At 41.4% G+C, this 21,424-nt stretch overlaps 1 protein-coding gene across 5 annotated transcripts in view; it reads left to right on the top strand.

Moving 5' to 3' along the window:
* Nucleotides 1-21,237, top strand: part of LOC106583211 (scm-like with four MBT domains protein 1) — a 30,935-nt gene extending 9,698 nt beyond the window's left edge. For 4 of the 5 annotated variants that reach the window (XM_014167123.3, XM_014167122.3, XM_014167121.3 and 1 more), the window contains exons 12-21: nt 2,282-2,395; nt 2,510-2,552; nt 2,697-2,761; nt 2,849-2,991; nt 3,175-3,284; nt 13,984-14,159; nt 15,567-15,742; nt 15,984-16,217; nt 16,334-16,462; nt 16,559-21,237. In XM_014167123.3, the coding sequence (XP_014022598.3) occupies nt 2,282-2,395; nt 2,510-2,552; nt 2,697-2,761; nt 2,849-2,991; nt 3,175-3,284; nt 13,984-14,159; nt 15,567-15,742; nt 15,984-16,217; nt 16,334-16,462; nt 16,559-16,699 (1,331 nt within the window). In that variant the 3' untranslated portion in view covers nt 16,700-21,237. The remainder of the gene's footprint in view (nt 1-2,281; nt 2,396-2,509; nt 2,553-2,696; nt 2,762-2,848; nt 2,992-3,174; nt 3,285-13,983; nt 14,160-15,566; nt 15,743-15,983; nt 16,218-16,333; nt 16,463-16,558) is intronic. The other variant, XM_014167126.3, reaches the window with a different exon arrangement.
* Nucleotides 21,238-21,424: the final 187 nt, after the last annotated feature.

A 21,424-nucleotide genomic window follows, 5' to 3' on the forward strand; every position in this document is an offset into this window, starting at 1 on the left:
AACGTCACATGCTAATGTAAAAAAGCTGGTTTTTGATATAAATATGAACTTGATTGAACAAAACATGCATGCATTGTATAACATAATGTCCTAGGGTTGTCATCTGATGAAGATCATCAAAGGTTAGTGCTGCATTTAGCTGTGGTTTTGTTTTTTGTGACATTATATGCTAGCTTGAAAAATGGGTGTCTGATTATTTCTGGCTGGGTACTCTGCTGACATAATGTAATGTTTTGCTTTCGCTGTAAAGCCTTTTTGAAATCGGACAGTGTGGTTAGATTAACGAGAGTCTTGTCTTTAAAATGCTGTAAAATAGTCATATGTTTGAAAAATTGAAGTTTTCGGATTTTAACCTCTAGACGTTCCGCTAGCGGAACACCTGCTCCAATATCCAATGATGGGCGTGGCGCGAAATACAAACTCCTCTAAAATACAAAAACTTCAATTTTTCAAACATATGACTATTTCACAGCATTTTAAAGATAAGACTCTCCTTTATCTAACCACACTGTCCGATTTCAAAAAGGCTTTACAACGAAAGCAAAACATTAGATTATGTCAGCAGAGTACCAAGCCAGAAATAATCAGACACCCATTTTTCAAGCTAGCATATAATGTCACAAAAACCCAGAAGACAGCTAAATGCAGCACTAACCTTTTATGATCTTCATCAGATGACAACCCTAGGACATTATGTTATACAATACATGCATGTTTTGTTCAATCAAGTTCATATTTATATCAAAAACCAGCTTTTTACATTAGCATGTGACGTTCAGAACTAGCATACCCCCCGCAAACTTCCGGGGAATTCGCTAACATTTTACTAAATTACTCACGATAAACGTTCACAAAAAGCATAACAATTATTTTAAGAATTATAGATACAGACCTCCTCTATGCACTCGATATGTCCGATTTTAAAATAGCTTTTTGGTGAAAGCACATTTTGCAATATTCTAAGTACATAGCCCAGGCATCACGGACTAGCTATTTAGACACCCGGCAAGTTTAGCACTCACCAGTATCAGCTTTACTATTATAAAAGTTTCATTACCTTTTGTTGTCTTCGTCAGAATGCACTCCCAGGACTGCTACTTCAATAACAAATGTTGGTTTGGTCCAAAATAATCCATCGTTATATCCGAATAGCGGCGTTTTGTTCGTGCGTTCCAGACACTATCCGAAATGGTAAAGAAGGGTCGTGCGCATGGCGCAATTCGTGACCAAAAAATTCTAAATATTCCATTACCGTACTTCGAAGCATGTCAACCGCTGTTTAAAATCAATTTTTACGCCATTTTTCTCGTAGAAAAGCGATAATATTCCGACAGGGAATCTCCTTTTCGGCAAACAGAGGAAAAAATCACAAAGGCGGGGGCGGTCGGGTCACGCGCCTAAGCCCAGAGTCCCTTGATCGGCCACTTGAGAAAGGCGATAATGTGTTTCAGCCTGGGGCTGGGATGACGACATTCTGTTTTTTCCCGGGCTCTGAGCGCCTATGGACGACGTAAGAAGTGTCACGTTAGAGCAGAGATCCTTAGTAAAAGACAGATATGGAAAAGAAGTTCAAGAAATGGTCAGACAGGCCACTTCCTGTAAAGGAATCTCTCAGGTTTTGACCTGCCATTTGAGTTCTGTTATACTCACAGACACCATTCAAACAGTTTTAGAAACTTTAGGGTGTTTTCTATCCATATGTAATAAGTATATGCATATTCTAGTTACTGGGTAGGAGTGGTAACCAGATTAAATCGGGTATGTTTTTTATCCAGCCGTGAAAATACTGCCCCCTAGCCATAACAGGTTAAAGGAGTTTGTATTTCGCGCCACGTCCATCATTGGATATTGGAGCAGGTGTTCCGCTAGCGGAACGTCTCGATGTAAGAGGTTAAGAAGGAAAGAAATTCCACAAATTAACTTTTACCAAGGCACACCTGTTAATTGAAATGCATTCCAGGTGACTACCTCATGAAGCTGGTTGAGAGAATGCCAAGAGTGTGCAAAGCTGTCATCAAGTCAAAGGGTGGCTACTTTGAAGAATCTAAAATATATTTTGATTTGTTTAACACTTTTTTGGTTACTACATGATTCCATATGTGTTATTTCATAGTTTTGATGTCTTCACTATTATTCTACAGTATAGAAAATATTACAAATTAAGAAAAACCCTTGAATGAGTTGGCGTGTCCAAACCTGTTTTACTGGTACTTTACATATTCTATTCAGCCACATGTTCAGCCACTCATAAACTCCCCTCTGCTCTGTGTGTTCTCCTCAGGGTTGAAGCAGCCTCTCCCTGACATCATCACTCATGTGGACTCCCTGGACATCTTTCCAGTCAGCTGGTGTGAGAGTAATGGCTATCCTCTCCAACACCCCTACAAACCTAGAGGTCAGGCTCCAAACAAGAACCTCCTGACCATTTTGGTGATTGGTCTATATCAGTGTTTTATCTGAAGGTTACTGGCAGGTGTAGATGTTGACTTTTGTTCCTGTTCTGTTGCAGCTCCGAGGAAGAGCCGTGTGGCCGTGGTGCAACCAGAGAAGCAGTGAGCTTTGCAGACCTTGATTATTACAGAGAGCGAGGGATTCGAAATAAAAAAAGCGATACTTACCTCTACTGTTACCCAACTTTGTAACGTGTGTTATTTTATTTTCAACTGTATGTTTATTTTGGTTTTATCCGATTGCAGATCTCCACTTAAAGCCACGGCCCCTGATGCAGCGAGGCAGCAGGATCTGAACCAATCGGAGAACGGTGAGTGTAATTCCTTGTGTAAAATAATTGGTGCAAAAATAATGCGTATAAGAAAATCTTACGTGTGTGTGTGACTGTCTATGTCAGCAGCTCAGGGTAACGGGAAGTACAGCTGCCCAAAGATCTATTTCAACCACCGCTGTTTCTCTGGCCCCTACCTGAACAAGGGCCGTATCGCTGAGCTGCCCCAGAGCATTGGCCCCGGCAACTGTGTCCTGGTGCTGAAAGAGGTGAACGAGAGAGCAGCACACCTCTACCAGCTCCTCTCTATCTTACACAGGCACAACTGTAGATGACAACCCATTGTTATTCCCATAGAGATACATATTTTATTTAATTCTGTGGTGTATCCTACCATGTCATCTTCTATGGCTTTCTAACCCCCCTGTATCCTCTCCTGTCCTGTGGTCCAGGTGTTGACTCTGCTGATCAGCTCGGCCTACAAGCCCAGCCAGGTGCTGAGGGAGCTGCAGCAGGACCCAGAGCTCAGGGGGCACGGCCAGGGAGAGACTCTGAAGGCCAAGTCAGTCTACCCACCACACTATAACACCATAATAATGCTACGTTAATAACACTCACCTTATATGATGATATGGATGAGATACACTCGCACTGCTTCATAGGGATCATTAACTATATGCAGAGCCAGGGAACGATGACTTAGGCTAAGTCAGTGGACATTACAGAGTATACACCATAACAAGAAATCAAATTGTATTGGTCACATACACATTTAGCAGACGTTATTGCTGGTGTAGTGAAATGCTTCTGTTCCTAGCTCCGACAGTGCAGTAGTATCTAACAATTCACAACATCCTGGAGGCGACTCCAGGATGCTTGCCTTCTAGGCAGAGTTGCAAAGAAAAAGCCGTATCTCAGACTGGCCAATAAAAAGAAAAGATTAAGATGGGCAAAAGAACACAGACACTGGATAGAGGAACTCTGCCTAGAAGTCCAGCATTCCGGAGTCGCCTCTTTACTGTTGACGTTGAAGCTGGTGTTTTGTGGGTACTATTTAATGAAGCTGCCAGTTGAGGACTTGTGAGGCGTCTGTTTATCAAACTAGACACTCTAATGTACTTGTCCTCTTGCTCAGTTGTGCACCGGGGCCTCCCACTCTTCTTTCTATTCTGGTTAGAGCCAGTTTGCCCTGTTCTGTGAAGGGAGTAGTACACAGCGTTGTACGAGATCTTCAGTTTCTTGGCAATTTCTCGCATGGAATAGCCTTCATTTCTCAGAACAAGAATAGACTGACGAGTTTCAGAAGAAAGTTCTTTGTTTCTGGCCACGCAGTCATGTGTGAACAGGGAATACAGGAGGGGGTCTGATCATGCACCCTTGTGGGGCCCCTGTGTTGAGGATCAGCGAAGTGGAGGTGTTGTTTCCTACCTTCATCACCTGTGGGCGGCCCGTCAGGAAGTCCAGGACCCAGTTGCACAAGGCGGGGATCAGACCCAGGGCCCCGAGCTTAATGATGAGCTTGGAGGTTACTATGGTGTTGAATACTGAGCTATAGTCAATGAAAAGCATTCTTACATCGGTATTCCTCTTGTCCAGATGGCATAGGGCAGTGTGCAATGCGATGGCGATTGCGTCGTCTGTGGATCTATTGGGGCTGTAAGCAAATCGAAGTGCGTCTAGGGTGACGTGAGGTAGAGGTGATATGATCCTTAACTAGCACTTCATGATGACAGACGTGAGTGCTACGGGGCGATAGTCATTTAGTTACCTTTGCTTTCTTGGGTACAGGAACAATGGTGGTCATCTTGAAGCAAGTGGGGACAGCAGACTGGGATAGGGAGAGATTGAATCTGTCCGTAAACACTCCAACCTGCTGATCTGCGCATGCTCTGAGGACGCGGCTAGGTTTGCCGTCTGAGCCGGCAGCCTTGCGAGGGTTAACACGCTTAAATGTCTTACTCACGTTGGCCGAGGAGAAGGAGAGCCCACAGTCCTTGGTGGCGGACCGCATTGGTGGCACTATGTTATCCTCAAAGCGGACAAAGAAGTTGTTTAGCTTGTCCGGAAGCAAGACGTCCGTGTCCGCGACGTGGCTGGTTTTGCCTTTGTAGTCCGTGATTGTCTGTAGACCCTGCAACATACGTCTCGTGTCTGAGCCGTTGAATTGCGACTCCACTTTGTTTCTGTACTGACGTTTTGCGTGTTTGATTGCTTTACGAATTGAATAACTACACTGTTTGTATTCGGCCATATTCCCAGTCACCTTGACATGGTTAACCTCTATGGGCTAGGTGGGATGCTTGCGTCCCACCTACTCAACAGCCAGTGTAATCCCATGGCGCGATATTCAAATACCTCAAAAATGCTAAAACTTCAATTTTTCAAACATATGACTATTTTACACCATTTTAAAGACAAGACTCTCGTTAATCTAACCACACTGTCCGATTTCAAAAAGGCTTTACAACGAAAGCAAAACATTAGATTATGTCAGCAGAGTACCCAGCCAGAAATAATCAGACACCCATTTTTCAAGCTAGCATATAATGTCACATAAACCCAAACCACAGCTAAATGCAGCACTAACCTTTGATGATCTTCATCAGATGACAACCCTAGGACATTATGTTATACAATACATGCATGTTTTGTTCAATCAAGTTCATATTTATATCAAAAACCAGCTTTTTACATTAGCATGTGACTAGCATGTGACTAGCATTCCGACCGAACACTGCCGGTGAATTTACTAAATTACTCACGATAAACGTTCACAAAAAACATAACAATTATTTTAAGAATTATAGATACAGAACTCTATGCACTCGATATGTCCGATTTTAAAATAGCTTTTCGGTGAAAGCACATTTTGCAATATTCTAAGTAGATAGCCCGGCATCACAGGGCTAGCTATTTAGACACCCAGCAAGTTTAGCACTCACCAAAGTCAGATTTACTATAAGAAAAATGTTATTACCTTTGCTGTTCTTCGTCAGAATGCACTCCCAGGACTTCTACTTCAATAACAAATGTTGGTTTGGTCCCAAATAATCCATTGTTATATCCAAATAGCGGCGTTTTGTTCGTGCGTTCAAGACACTATCCGAAAGGGTAAATAAGGGTTACGAGCATGGCGCATTTCGTGACAAAAAAATTCTAAATATTCCATTACCGTACTTCGAAGCATGTCAACCGCTGTTTAAAATCAATTTTTATGCCATTTTTCTCGTAAAAAAGCGATAATATTCCGACCGGGAAATCGTTTTTTATTACAAAGAGAGTGAAAGTAAAAGCATGCTATCCCCTCATGCACGAGCCTCAGTCTAATGGCCCTCTGATAGAGCACTTTCCAAACGCGCTAATGTGTTTCAGCCTGGGGATGGAATTACATCGTTCAGCTTTTTCCCGCCTTCTGAGAGCCCATGGGAGCCGTAGGAAGTGTCACGTCATGCCAGAGATCCCCTGTATTTGTTAGAGATGATCAAGGAGGGCAAGAAATGGTCAGACAGGCCACTTCCTGTAAGGAATCTTCTCAGGTTTTTGCCTGCCAAATGAGTTCTGTTATACTCACAGACACCATTCAAACAGTTTTAGAAACTTTAGGGTGTTTTCTATCCAAAGCCAATAATTATATGCATATTCTAGTTACTGGGCAGGAGTAGTAACCAGATTAACTCGGGTACGTTTTTTATCCGGCCGTGCAAATACTGCCCCCTAGCCCCAACAGGTTAAATGCGGTGGTTCGCTCTTTCAGTTTTGCTCGAATGCTGCCATCTATCCATGGTATCTGGTTTGCATAGGTTTTAATAGTCACAGTGGGTACAACATATCCTGTACACTTCCTGATGAACTCAGTCACCGTATCTGTGTATTTTTCGATATTCTTAGGTCTACCCTGAACATATCCAAGTCCGGGTGATCAAAAAATCTTAAAGCATGGATTCCGATTGGTCAGACCAGCGTTGAATAGACCTTAGGGTACTTCCTATTTGAGTTTCTTCCTAGGGAGGAGCAAAATTGAGTTGGGGAGGGCCTTGTAGGCATTTCAAAAAGTTGAGTAATAGTGGTGCAATGGTTTTCCAGAGCGAACACTACAGTCAATGTGTTGGTAGAACTTCAGTAGCGTTGTCCTCAAATTTGATTTGTTAAAATCCACAGCTACAATAAATGCGTCCTCAGGATATGTGGTTTCCAGTTTGCATAAAGTCCAGTGTAGTTCTTTGAGGGCCGTCGTTGTATCGGCTTGAGGGGGAATATACACGCCTGTGACTGTAACCGAAGAGAATTCTCTTGGGAGATAATGCAGTCTGCATTTGATTGTGAGGTATTCTAGGTCGGGTGAACAAAAGGACTTAAGTTGCTTTGTTATCACAATCACACCATGAGTAGTTAATCATGAAACATACACCCCCGACTTTCTTCTTCCCGGAGAATTCTTTATTCCTGTCTGCGCGTTATACTGAGAACCAAGCTGGCTGTATGGACGGAGCCATGTTTCCGTGAAACAGTATGTTACAATCCCTGATGTCTATCTGGAAGGAGATCCTCGCCCCTAGCTTGTCTACTTTATTATCCAGAGACTGAACATCACCGAGTAACATATTCGGAAGCGGGGGATGGTGTGAATGCCTTCTGAGTCAGACGAGAAGTCCACTCCGAATACGTTTTCTACGCCGGTGGTGTTTTGGAGCAGCCTCTGGAATAAGTTAAATTGCCGTGGGGGGTACGAACGAAGGATCCAATTCGTGAAAGTCGTATTCATGGTCGTAATGCTGGTGAATTACCGCGGCCCTGATAACTAAAAGTTATTTCCGGGCTGTATGTAATAACACATTTTTTTCGAGTTTTCATAACAATCGGTAATCGGTATTTTTGGCCACCGATTTGCCGATTAAAAATAAATAAATAATAATAATAATAAAGAATTTATTTATTTAAAAAAATATATATATATTTTTATTTTTTATGAATTTTTATTTTTTAATAATATTTTTAACTAGGCAAGTCAGTTAAGAACACATTCTTATTTTCAATGACGGCCTAGGAACGGTGGGTTAACTGCCTTGTTCAGGGGCAGAACGACAGATTTTTACCTTGTCAGCTTGGGGATTCAATCTTGCAACCTTACGGTTAACTAGTCCAACGCTCTAACCACCTGCTTTACATTGCACTCCACGAGGAGCCTGCCTATTACACGAATGCAGTAAGAAGCCAAGGTAAGTTGCTAGCTAGCATTAAACTTATCTTATAAAAAACAATCAATCAATCAATCATAATCACTAGTTAACTACACATGGTTGATATTACTAGTTTATCTAGCCTGTCCTGCGTTGCATATAATCAATGAGGTGCACATTCGCGAAAAGGACTGTCGTTGCTCCAACCTGTACCTAAACATAAACATCAGTGTCTTTCTTAAAATCAATACACAAGTATATATTTTAAAACCTGCATATTTAGTTAATATTGCCTGCTAACATGAATTTCTTTTAAATAGGGAAAATGTGTCACCTCTGCAACAGAGTCAGGGTATATGCAGCAGTTTGGGCCGCCTGGCTCGTTGCGAACTGTGTGAATACTATTTCTTCCTAACAAAGACAGCCAACTTCGCCAAACGGGGGATGATTTAACAAAAGCGCATTTGCGAAAAAAGCGCAATCGTTGCACGACTGTACCTAACCATAAACATCAATGCCTTTTTTTAAAATCAATACACAGAAGTATATATTTTTAAACCTGCATATTTGGCTAAAAGAAATCCAGGTTAGCAGGCAATATTAACCAGGTGAAATTGTGTCAGTTCTCTTGCGTTCAGTACACGCAGAGTCAGGGTATATGCAACAGTTTGGGCCGCCTGGCTCGTTGCGAACTAATTTGCCATAATTTTACGTAATTATGACATAACATTGAAGGTTGTGCAATGTAACAGGAATATTTAGACTTAGGGATGCCACCCGTTAGAATAAATACGGAATGGTTCCGTATTTCACAGATAAAATAAACGTTTTGTTTTCGAGAGTTTCCGGATTCGACCATATTAATGACCTAAGGCTCGTATTTCTGTGTGTTTATTATATTATAATTAAGTCTATGATTTGATATTTGATAGAGCAGTCTGACTAAGCGGTGGTAGGCACCGGCAGGCTCGTAAGCATTCATTCAAACAGCACTTTCGTGCGTTTTGCCAGCAGCTCTTCGCAATTCTTCAAGCATTGCACTGTTTATGACTTCAAGCCTATCAACTCCCAAGATTAGGCTGGTGTAACCGATGTGAAATGGCTAGCTAGTTAGCGGGTGCGCGCTTATAGTGTTTCAAACGTCACTCGCTCTGAGACTTGGAGTAGTTGTTCCCCTTGCTCTGCATGGGTAACGCTGCTTCGAGGGTGGCTGTTGTCGATGTGTTCCTGGTTCGAGCCCAGGTAGGAGCGAGGAGAGGGACGGAAGCTATACTGTTACACTGGCAATACTAAAGTGCCTATAAGAACATCCAATAGTCAAAGGTATATGAAATACAAATCGTATAGAGAGAAATAGTCCTATAATTCCTATAATAACTACAACCTAAAACTTCTTACCTGGGAATATTGAAGACTCATGTTAAAAGGAACCACCAGCTTTCATATGTTCTCATGTTCTGAGCACGAAACTTAAACGTTAGCTTTCTTACATGGCACATATTGCACTTTTACTTTCTTCTCCAACACTTTGTTTTTGCATTATTTAAACCAAATTGAACATGTTTCATTATTTATTTGAGGCTAAATTGATAGTATTTATGTACTATATTAAGTTAAAATAAGTGTTCATTCAGTATTGTTGTAATTGTCATTATTACAAATAAATAAAAATGCCGATTAATCGGTATTGGCTTTTTCTGGCCCTCCAATAATCGGTATCGGCGTTGAAAAATCATAATCGGTCGACCTCTAGTGATAACGTCCGAGAAGCCGGTGTTTGGAGGATATATTGGCATGGGTATTGTTGGGCCCGAGACAAAGGCGAGGGCCGGCAAACCGTCCCAATAAATCCTACAAACACCGGCTTCGAGGGCATTATCACTTAATTAGCGTTATTATGGTGTTATAGTGTGGTGGGTAGACTGACTTGGCCTTCAGAGTCCCTCCCTGGCTGTACCCCTAAGCTCTGCGTCCTGCTGCAGCTCCCTCAGCACCTGGCTGGGCTTGTAGGCCGAGCTGATAAGCAGAGTCAACACCTGGACCACAGGACAGGAGAGGATAACGGGTTACTAACATATTCAAATAATGATTGACATGTTTTAATTAAAAACATTATTTTGATGAATTTATTCATACTATTTTTTCCTTCCACAAGATCTAGTTCCAAGGCAAATCTAGGGTTGCTACCCAAGCCGGCTGGTCGTTCGTTCTATCGGTTCGGTTGCCAGAGATGCGACCCAGTCGTTCAGTCTTTTTGTTCTGTATCTATGGACGCGACCCAGTCGTTCGTTCTAAATGTTCCATTGCCATACTGGCTGGCAACTTTATTTTCCCTTCCTTGCTAGCTAGCCAACTACGGCTAGGTCACATCAAAAAGTACAGCCAGAATAACAGCAAAGTAGCTGCTTTTGCATTTGTTTAAGCTGTTTTCTAGTGACATTTATTTGGATACATCCATAACAATGAGTTAATGAGGCTGATTTCGCCTGGCATAGAAAATGTGCTCATTCGTCAGGACACTGTTGTTCAGAGGACCTTGCCAACAACACAGCTCACACAATTTATTCAAATTGAAGCTGGAAAGACTGCAAACTAGCAGCAATTGGTTTTGTTTTACCATTTTTCAACTGACATTCCTTTGTATATACCCATAAAAATGATGCCAGCTGATTCATGATTTCAACTGGCTGAGAAACGCTGCCTGCCTGTCTGTCTCGTCCCGACTCCCGACACGTTCATTACTTTGGGACTGCTGGAGATTGAATATGAATATTGAAACAATGTTGCAAATGTCGGATAGACAAACAGCAAGGTTTTTGGCTCAGTTGGTAGAGCAGTTGCTGTACCCACAACGCCAGGGTTGTGGGTTCGATTCCCACGGGGGACCAGTACGGAGAAAAAATGTATGAAATGTATGCATTCACTACTGTAAGTCGATCTGGATAAGAGCGTCTGCTAAATGACTAAAATGTAAAATGTTGTACAAATCTACGCTGTTGAAAACTAAATGTTAGTCTAAAAGAAATGTGAGATAATGTCTAGATGCTTTTTATAGTGGAGATCAAAATTATAAATTGCCTGGCTGGGCTGATGCGACAGTGGATTGCACAGTCAGATGGAACAGAGTAAATAGGTATTTTAACGTCATAGATTTAGGCGGTGTTAACTTGTGGAATAGACACCTGCTGGAATGCGCTTTTAACTAGTCAGGATTAGACCTACCCGTTGTATAATTACAGTTTAGATGATACTATTTATTGTACAGTATTGTGATAAAATGAGAAACCATACACAATTTATTTCTGTGTGCTGTAGATTTGGTCTGTTCTAGGTCACTATGTATGCACCATAACACCACTATATACAGTGCATGGCAAAGTATTCATCCCCCTTGTCGTTTTTCCTATTTTGTTGCATTACAACCTGTAATTTACATTGATTTTTATTTGGATTACATGTAATGGACATACACAAAATAGTCCAAATTGGTGAGAAAAAATATATATAATTATAAAAATATAATTTTACGGAAAAGTGGTGCGTACATATGTATTCACCCCCTTTGCTATGAAGCCCCTAAATAAGATCTGTTGCAACCAATTACCTTCAGAAGTCACATAATTAGTTAACTTCTCTAGCGTCCCACCTGCCCAACATCCGGTGAAATTGCAGAGCGCCAAATTCAAAATACAGAAATAGTCAAATTAAACATTCAGAAAAATACAAGCGTTATACATCGGTTTAAAGATTAACTTCTTGTTAATCCAGCCGCTGTGTCAGATTTTAAAAAGGCTTTACGGTGAAAGCATACCATGCGATTATCTGAGGACAGTGCCCCACTTACAAAAGCATACAAACATTTTCAAGCCAAGTAGAGGAGTCACAAGTCAGAAGTAGCGATAAAATTAATTACTTACCTTTGATGATCTTCATATCGTTGCAGTCACAAGAATCCATGTTACACAATAAATGTTCGTTTTGTTCGATAAAGTCCCTCTTTATGTCCCAAAAACTCAGTAATCAGTAATCCACTGGCTCAAAGGCGGTCACGACATGCAGACGAATACATCCTAATAGTACCAGTAAAGTTAGTCGAAACATGTCAAACGATATTTATAATTAATCCTCAGGTTGTCTATTGTCTAAATAATCGATAATATTTCAACCGGACAATAGCACATTCAATAGAAAGGAAAAACAACGAACAGCGGTCATGTGCGTAAACGAGCTCTGCTTCATTCTGCATGCCACTTACAAAATGGTCTCATTCTTCCTCATTTTTCAGAATACAAGCCTGAAACAATGTCTAAAGACTGTTGACATCAAGTGGAAGCCATAGGGACTGCAATCTGGGTACTAACCATTTAGATACTGTATAGGCATTCAATTAGAAAAGTACCCACATCAAAAATATCCCACTTCCTGGATTGATTTTCCTCAGGTTTTTGCCTGCCATATCAGTTCTGTTATACTCACAGACATCATTTTAACAGTTTCGGAAACTTTAGAGTGTTTTCTATCCAATACTAGCTTCTGGGCCTGAGTAACAGGCAGTTTACATTGGGCACCTCATTCATCCAAAATTCAAAATACTGCCCCCAACCTAAGAAAGGTTAAATAAAGTCCACCTGTGTGCAATCTAAGTGTCACATGATCTGTCACATGATCTCAGATTATATACACCTGTTCTGAAAGGCCCGAGAGTCTGCAACACCACTAAGCAAGGGGCACCACCAAGCAAGCGGCACCATGAAGACCAAGGAGCTCTCCAAACAGGTCAGGGACAAAGTTGTGGAGAAGTACAGATCAGGGTTGGGTTATAAAAAAATACCCGAAACTTTGAACATCCCACGAAGCACCATTAAATCCATTATAATATTTTTTTAAAGAATATGGCACCACAACAAACCTGCCAAGAGAGGGCCGCCCACCAAAACTCATGGACCAGGCAAGGAGGGCATTAATCAGAGAGGCAACAAAGAGACCAAAGATAACCCTGAAGGAGCTGCAAAGCTCCACAGCGTAGATTGGTGTATTTGTCCATAGGACCACTTTAAGCCATACACTTCACAGAGCTGGGCTTTACGGAAGAGTGTCCAGAAAACATCCATTGCTTAAAGAAAAAAATACGCAAACACATTTGGTGTTCACCAAAAGGCATGTGGGAGACTCCCCAAACATATGGAAGAAGGTACAAAAAAATGGTGCTTTTTGGCCATCAATGAAAATGCTATGACTGGGGCAAACCCAACACCTCTCATCACCCCGAGAAAACCATCCCCACAGTGAAGCATGGTGGTGGCAGCATCATGCTGTGGGGATGTTTTTCATCGGCAGGGACTGCGAAACTCGTCAGAATTGAAGGAACGATGGATGGCGCTAAATATAAGGAAATTCTTGAGGGAAACCTGTTTTCAGTCTTCCAGAGATTTGAGACTGGGACGGAGGTTCACCTTCCAGCAGGACAATGACCCTAAGCATACTGCTAAAACAACACTCGAGTGGTTTAAGGGGAAACATTTAAATGTCTTGGAATGGCCTAGTCAAAGCCCAGACCTCAATCCAATTGAGAATCTGTGGTATGACTTGAAGATTGCTGTACACCAGCGGAACCCATCCAACTTGAAGGAGCTGTTTTCCCTTGAAGATTGGGCAAAAGTCCCAGTGGCTAGATGTGCCAAGCTTATAGAGATATACCCCAAGAGACTTGCAGCTGTAATTGCTGCAAAAGGTGGCAATTATGCACGCTCAAGTTTTCCGGGTTTTTTTGTCTTATTTCTTGTTTGTTTCACAATAAAAAAATATTTTGCATCTTCAAAGTGGTAGGAATGTTGTTTATATCAAATGATACAAACCCCCCAAAAATCTATTTTAATTCCAGGTTGTAAGGCAACAACATAGGAAAAATGCCAAGGGGGTTGAATACTTTCGCAAGCCACTGTATGGTAGTAGTCAAGTGACACTGAGGATATACACTCTCTCTACTGCATAAATATCATACTGGAAGAGATGCTCCCCTCCACATTGGTCTCTGACAGACAGTAATGAATCAGATTCTGCTCTGGACCATGTTGTGGTGTGAAGGTACAAAGGGAAGAGTTACCGGGCCACTGTGGGGATTGCCCGTACGGCTGACCAGGTGGCTGAGTTCTGCAGGAAGACGTGTGTGAGGCTGGAGTGCTGCCCCAACCTGATCGCACCTCACATGGTGCTGGAACACTGCTCGGAGAACTGCTCCCTTCTCACCAAGACCAAATACAGTATGTGATACCAAACACGCACACACGCATACATACAGTACCAGTCAAAAGTTTGGACACACCTAGGGTTTTTCTTTATTTGTACTATTTTCTACATTGTAGAATAATAGTGAAGACATCAAAACTATGAAATAACACATATGGAATCATGTAGTAACCAAAAAAGTGTTAAACAAATTAAAATATATTTTTTAGGTTCTTCAAAGTAGCTACCCTTTGCCTTGATGGCAGCTTTGGACACGCTTGGCATTCTGTCAACTAGCTTCACCTGGAATGCTTTTCCAGTCTTGAAGGAGTTCCCACATATGCTGAGCACTTGTTGGCTGCTTTCCCTTCATTCTGCAGTCCAACTCTTCCCAAACCAGGTCATCTGATGCAGCACTCCATCACTCTCCTTCTTGGTCAAATAGCCTGGAGGTGTGTTGGGTCATTGTCCCACTAAGCGCAAACCAGGTGGGATGGTGTATCGCTGCAGAATGCTGTGGTAGCCATGCTTGTTAATTGTGCCTTGAATTCTAAATAAATCAGTGACAGTGTCACCAGCAAAGCACCATCACACCTCCTCCTCCATGCTTCATGGTGAGAACCGTCTGTCTCACAAAGACACGGTGGTTTCAACCAGAAATCTTAAATTTGGACTCATCAGACGAAAGGACAGATTTCCACAGGTCTAATGTCCATTGCTTGTGTTTCTTGGCCCAAGCAAGTCTATTCTTATTATTGGTGTCCTCTAGTAGTGTTTTTTTTGCAGCAGTTTGACCATGAAGGCCTGATTCACACAGTCTCCTGTGAACAGTTGATGTTGAGATGTGTCTGTTACTTGAACTCTGTGAAGCATTTATTTGGGCTGCAATTTCTGAGGTGCAGTTAACTATAATGAACTTATCCTCTACAGCAGAGGTAACTCTGCGTCTTCCTTTCCTGTGGCGGTCCTCATGAGAGTGAGTTTCATCATAGCGCTTGATGGTTTTTGCGACTGCACTTGAAGAAACTTTTAAATGTTGCGTATTGACTGACCTTCATGTCTTAAAGTAATGCTGGACTGTCGTTTCTCTTTGCTTATTTGAGCTGTTCTTGCCATAATATGAACTTGGTCTTTGACCAAATAGGGCTATCTTCTGTAAACCACCCCTACCTTGTCACAACGCAACTGATTGGCTCAAACGCATTAAGAAGGAGAGAAATTCCACAAATTAACTTTTACCAAGGCACACCTGTTAATTGAAACGCATTGCAGGTGACTACCTCATGAAGCTGTTTGAGAGAATGCCAAGAGTGTGAAAAGCTGTCATCAAGGCAAAGGGTGACTACTTTGAAGAATCTAAAATCTAAAATATATTTTGATTTGTTTAACAATTTTTTTGGTTACTAAATAGTTTCCTTGGTGTATGTCTATGTGCTCTATAGCTCATTACTATGGTAAGCAGAAGACCAAGCGAATCAGCCTTCCCCTTGGCGGTTACACCAACCTGGAGAGCAGCACCAAGCAGGGGAGCAGGAGGAAGAAGAGGAAGCCCCTGTTTGTCCACAAGAAGAAACACCTGTCTACCTCTGTAGACAGCACCCCTGCTGGCTCCCCACTGGTACTGCACATTCTTACATCATTCATCTCCTTCAACTGCCACTAACTTAGTCATCACAGAGAAGCCAGAAGAGTTGCCCCTAACCATTGGTCCAGGGTCAGATGTTATCTAACGGTTAAGGTTAGGATTTGGGGTATGTTGCAGAGAAATCTAATTCTAGATCTGATGTTTCGGGGAACTTTTATATGGAAGGAGCCAGTAATCAAACTAATCATAACTGTCCACATTTCTTCCACCCCAGGCTAGTGGAGAAGAGGAGGACCTGGATGAGGACTACTATCTGAGTGAGGAGGACTCGGGTTCAGAGCAGCAGGATGACTATGAGGTATCAGAGAGGAAGTCCCAGCCCCCCTCTCCCTCCCCCTGTCCCACCCCTACAGAACCTCGCCCCCGGGACAGACCCCGTCGCCAGCGCAGGAAACCCGCCCGCTCACCCTCCTACTCAGACGATGAGAACGGGCCCACCTTACCTAAGGTAGTGATGGTTACATAATTATGCAGACAAATATACACACACACAAACACACACTGATCCTGGAACTATATATGTGTAACACCCCCCCCCCCCCCCTTGTGTGTGTTCTGTCTCAGAGTGGGCGGGTGGAGGTGCAGGAGAAGCTGCATCTGGACAGCAGTCCTCTGGGCTGGAGCATTACTGATGTGACCCGTTTCATCAGAACTACTGACTGTGCCCCGCTAGCACGCATATTCAGGGACCAGGTAGGAGTGACGCACACACCAGGAAAAACACACACTCACATACGCACACGCACAGTGTGCAAATTTTCTGAGCCATGTTGTTGTGCGTGTTGACAGGAGATAGACGGCCAGGCCCTGCTGTTGCTGAGCCTGCCCACAGTACAGGAGTGTATGGGGCTGAAGCTGGGCCCTGCCATCAAACTGTGCCACCTTATAGAGAGGGTCAAACTGACCTTTTACCAGCACTTTGCCAGCTGAGGAGTATGTGTGTGTGTGTTTGGTCTCAAGCTCATTACTAAGCCATATCACATCCAGCGTTGTTGTAATGTACAGTATGTGCTGCTCCAGGATGGGCACAGCTTATAGCCTCAGCTGTTCACCCTGGAATGTGACTGGATTCTGTATCTTTCAGGGATTTCATGTTTACAGTGCCTTCAGAAGATATTCACACCCCTTGACTGACTATACATTTTGTTGTTACGGGCTGAATTCATAATGGATTAAATTGATTTATTTTCTCACCCATTTACACACAATACTCCATAATGACAAAGTGAAAACAAGTTTTATATCTAATTTACATAAGTATTCACACCCCTTAGTCAATACATGTTAGAATCACCTTTGGCAGCGATTACAGCTGTGAGTATTTCTGGGTAAGTCTCTTAAGAGTTTTCCACACCTGGATTGTTCAATATTTGTACATAATATTTTTATTTATTCTTTGAGCTCTGTCAAGTTAGTTGTTGATCATTGCTAGACAGCCATTTTCAAGTCTTGCCATAGATTTTCAGGCCCATTTAAGTCAAATCTGTAACTAGGCCACTCAAGAACATTTAATGTCATCTTGGTAAGCAACTACAGTGTATACAGTTGAAGTTGGAAGTTTACATACACCTTAGCCAAATACATTTAAACCCAGTTTTTCACAATTCCTGACATTTAATCCTAGTAAAAATTCCCTGTCTTAGGTCAGTTAGGATCACCACTTTATTTTAAGAATGTGAAATGTCAGAATAATAGTAGAGAGAATTATTTCTTTCAGCTTTTATTTCTTTCGTCACATTCTCAGGGGGTCAGAAGTTTACATACACTCAATTAGTATTTGGTAGCATTGCCTTTAAATTGTTTAACTTGAATCAAACGTTTCGGGTAGTCTTCCACAAGCTTCCCACAATAAGTTAGGTGAATTTTGGCCCATTCCTCCTGACAGAGCTGGTGTAACTGAGTCAGGTTTGTAGGCCTTCTTGCTTGCACACGCTTTTTCAGTTCTGCCCACAAATGTTCTATGGGATTGAAGTCAGGGCTTTGTGATGGCCACTCCAATACCTTGACTTTGTTGTCCTTAAGCCATTTTGCCACAACTTTGGAAGTATGCTTGGGGTCCATTTGGAAGACCCATTTGCGACCAAGCTTTAACTTCCTGACTGATGTCTTGAGATGTTGCTTCAATATATCCACACAATTTTTTTGCTATCTATTTTGTGAAGTGCACCAGTCCCTCCTGCAGCAAAGCACCCCCACAACATGATGCTGCCACCCCTGTGCTTCATGGTTGGGATGGTGTTCTTCGGCTTGCAAGCCTCCCCCTTTTTCCTCCAAACATAACGATGGTCATTACAGCCAAACAGTTCTATTTTTGTTTCATCAGACCAGAGGGCATTTCTTCAAAAAGTACGATCTTTGTCCCCATGTGCAGTTGCAAACCGTAGTCTGGCTTTTTTATGGCAGTTTTGGAGCAGTGGCTTCTTCCTTGCTGAGCGGCCTTTCAGGTTATGTCGATATAGGACTAATTTTACTGTGGATATAAATACTGTTGTACCTGTTTCCTCCGGCATCTTCACAAGGTCCTTTGCTGTTGTTCTGGGATTGATTTGCACTTTTCGCACCAAAGTGCGTTCATCTCTAGGAGACAGAACGCGTCTCTTTCCTGAGCGGTATTGTGGCTGCGTGGTCCCATGATGTTTATACTTGTGTACTATTGTTTGTACAGATGAACATGGTACCTTCAGGCGCTTTGGAATTTCTCTCAAGGATGAACCAGACTTGTTGAGATCTACAACTCTTTTTCTGAGGTCTTGTTGGAGAAATTTCTCGTGTCATGCACAAAGTACATGTCCTAACCGACTTGCCAAAACTATAGTTTGTTAACAAAAAATGTGTGGAGTGGTTGAAAAACAAGTTTTAATGACTCCAACCTAAGTGTATGTAAACGTCCGACTTCAACTGTATATGGCGTTGTGTTTTAGGTTATTGTCCTGCTGAAAGGTGAATTTGTCTCCCAGTGTCTGTTGGATAGCAGACTAATCCAGGTTTTGCTCTAGGTTTTTGCCTGTGCTTAGATCGATTCCATTTATTTGTATCCCTAAAAAAAACGTCCTAGTCCTTGCCGATGACAAGCATACCTATAACATGATGCAGCCACCAACATGCTTGAAAATATGAAGAGTGGTACTCAGTGATGTGTTGTGTTGGATTTGACCCAAGCATAACGCTTTGTATTCAGGACATAAAGTTCATTTCTTTGCCAATTCTTTTTGCAGTTTTACTTTAGTGCCTTACTGCAGACAGGGTGCATGTTTTGGAGTCATTTTATTTTTTCTGTACAGGCTTTCTTTGTTTCACACTGTCATTTAGGTTAGTATTGTGGAGTAAATACAATGTTGTTTATCCAGCCTCTGTTTTCTCCTATCACAGCCATTAAACTCTGTAACTGTTTTAAAGTCACCATTGGCCCATGGTGAAATCCCTAAACGGTTTCCTTCCTCTCCGGCAATTGAGTTAGGAGGCACACCTGTATCTTTGTAGTGACTGGGTGTATTGATACACCATCCAAAGTGTAATAACTTCACTATGCTCAAAGGGATATTCAATGTCTGCTCTTTTTTTTACCCATCTACCAATAGGTGTCCTTCTTTGTGAGGCATTGGAAAACCTCCCTGGTTGAATATGTTTCAAATTCACTGCTCAACTGAGGGACCTTACAATTATCTGTATGTGTGGTGTACAGAGATGAGGTAGTCTTTCAAATATGATGTTAAACACTTAATTGCACACAGTGTGAGTCAATGCAACTTATTATGTGACTTGTTAAGCAAATGTGTACTCCTGAACTTATTGAGGCTTGCCATAACAAAGGGGTTGAAAACTTAATGGCTCGAGACATTTCAGCTTAGAATTTGATATATATATATATATATATATATTATTCAAACATAATTCCACTCTGACATTATGTGGTATTGTGTGTAGGCCAGTGACACATCTAAATTGAATCCATTTTCATTTTAGGCTGTAACACAACCATAATAATATATGACATTTAGCAGACTTAGTCATGCATACATTTTACGAACCCACAACCCTGGCGGTGCAAGCACCATGCTCTACCAACTGAGCCTTACAGGACCACAAAATGTGGAAAAAGTCAAGGGGTGGTGTGAATACTTTCTGAAGGCACTGTATGTGTTTGTTTACCATTTTGTTTGTGTACGATCAGATACATCGTGGAGGGGAATTGAAAAGCACAAGATAATTGTATGGAGTCATGATGGAATTCTTTTTCATCCATCCATGACTGAGCTATTCAGGGTATAATGAACACCCAAGGTAAAGTATGTCAACAAAATACATCTGGATTCCTTTTTAGGTACTAGTTCACCCCTCATTGTGAAACAGTAAAAATCGGAATAATGTGAATAACCAACAGCACGTAATGTGGGGAGACACATTTGCACTATCACAGCTAGGTTTTTACATTGGTCTATAGGGGTATGTTATCAATTTGACTGACTTCTTCTTGAATATAAATAGCAGCTCAGACGTTTAGGTCCGGTTTCCAACACACAGATTAAGCCTAGTCCTAGACTAAAAAGCAAGTTCAATGAAGATTCTCCATTGAAAGTTGTTCTTAGTCCAGGACTAGTCTTGATCTCTGAAATCGGCCATTGGATTGTGATTAATTGCATTTTAAATGCATCCTATTAGATTCTCAAGGGGTTAGGCTGTTCTTAACCTTTTGTCTTTATGATGACTATGATGATTGTCACTTTAGTTGTGTGTAGTATAGTAAGTCACTCGTTCTGTGGCCATGGGGTGTACGACAGCGTTATAAGATGGTCCTGACAATTATTGACATCTCGGTTCATACAAATATTTTTTATAGATTGTTGGACCTGTCTGTCCTCATTTTACCTCTTGTATATTGCAGCTTGATCAAAGTATAAAGTTATGTTTTTACAAGTATTTCTAAAGATTGAATATAAACTATGCTCGGAAGCTTTCTGCAGATGGCTTTGAGTAAGCTAAAACATGTCTTTATTGGGTTTTTTTGTATGTAATGTTTTGAGGATAATATGATACACTAATGCTATATCTAAAAAAACGAATGGTACTGAAGGCAAAGCTGAAGAAGTTTTGTTAAATGTAATATTACATTTTTATTAGTTCTGTATATGGTTCAGGTTGGTTTTGTTGAAAAACAAAATGTTGTGCCATGTTTGAGACATTCCCTGTTATTTATGTATCCGTTTTCACATTCCACATCAGCTTGGTTTCATTCAGGGCTGTCATTCTCATTCACTATATCGATTACACTTGATTTTACATCCCTGTTGCTTATATTGGAAATAAGTGTTGGTCGTTAATGTAAACTAAAGGGGTTTCTCATGAAACAATCAAAAATGTAAATGGTTATTATTGGTTTGTGGATGTTTCCAATGTGAATATGTTTACAGAATGATCGTTATTAAAGTTATTGCTTTTGAAACTCAAAATGATAAACTGATTTTCTTATATTTCCTGTATTGTGTCATTTGTTTAATCCCAGGAAGCTATCTTCACTGAATGATCTCATTCATATTTAGTGAAGCTAGGGTCCACCTTTGAAAACTATTGCCTAGCAGCACAGAATGATAACATGAGTATATTGTATTGGCTCTCAAATGTCTAGAGGGAGATGTAAGGTGGAAACAGCCTTCTGTA

This window comes from Salmo salar, chromosome 22 (genome assembly GCF_965601325.2).
Source record: "Salmo salar chromosome 22, fSalSal1, whole genome shotgun sequence".
Taxonomy (NCBI): domain Eukaryota; kingdom Metazoa; phylum Chordata; class Actinopteri; order Salmoniformes; family Salmonidae; genus Salmo; species Salmo salar.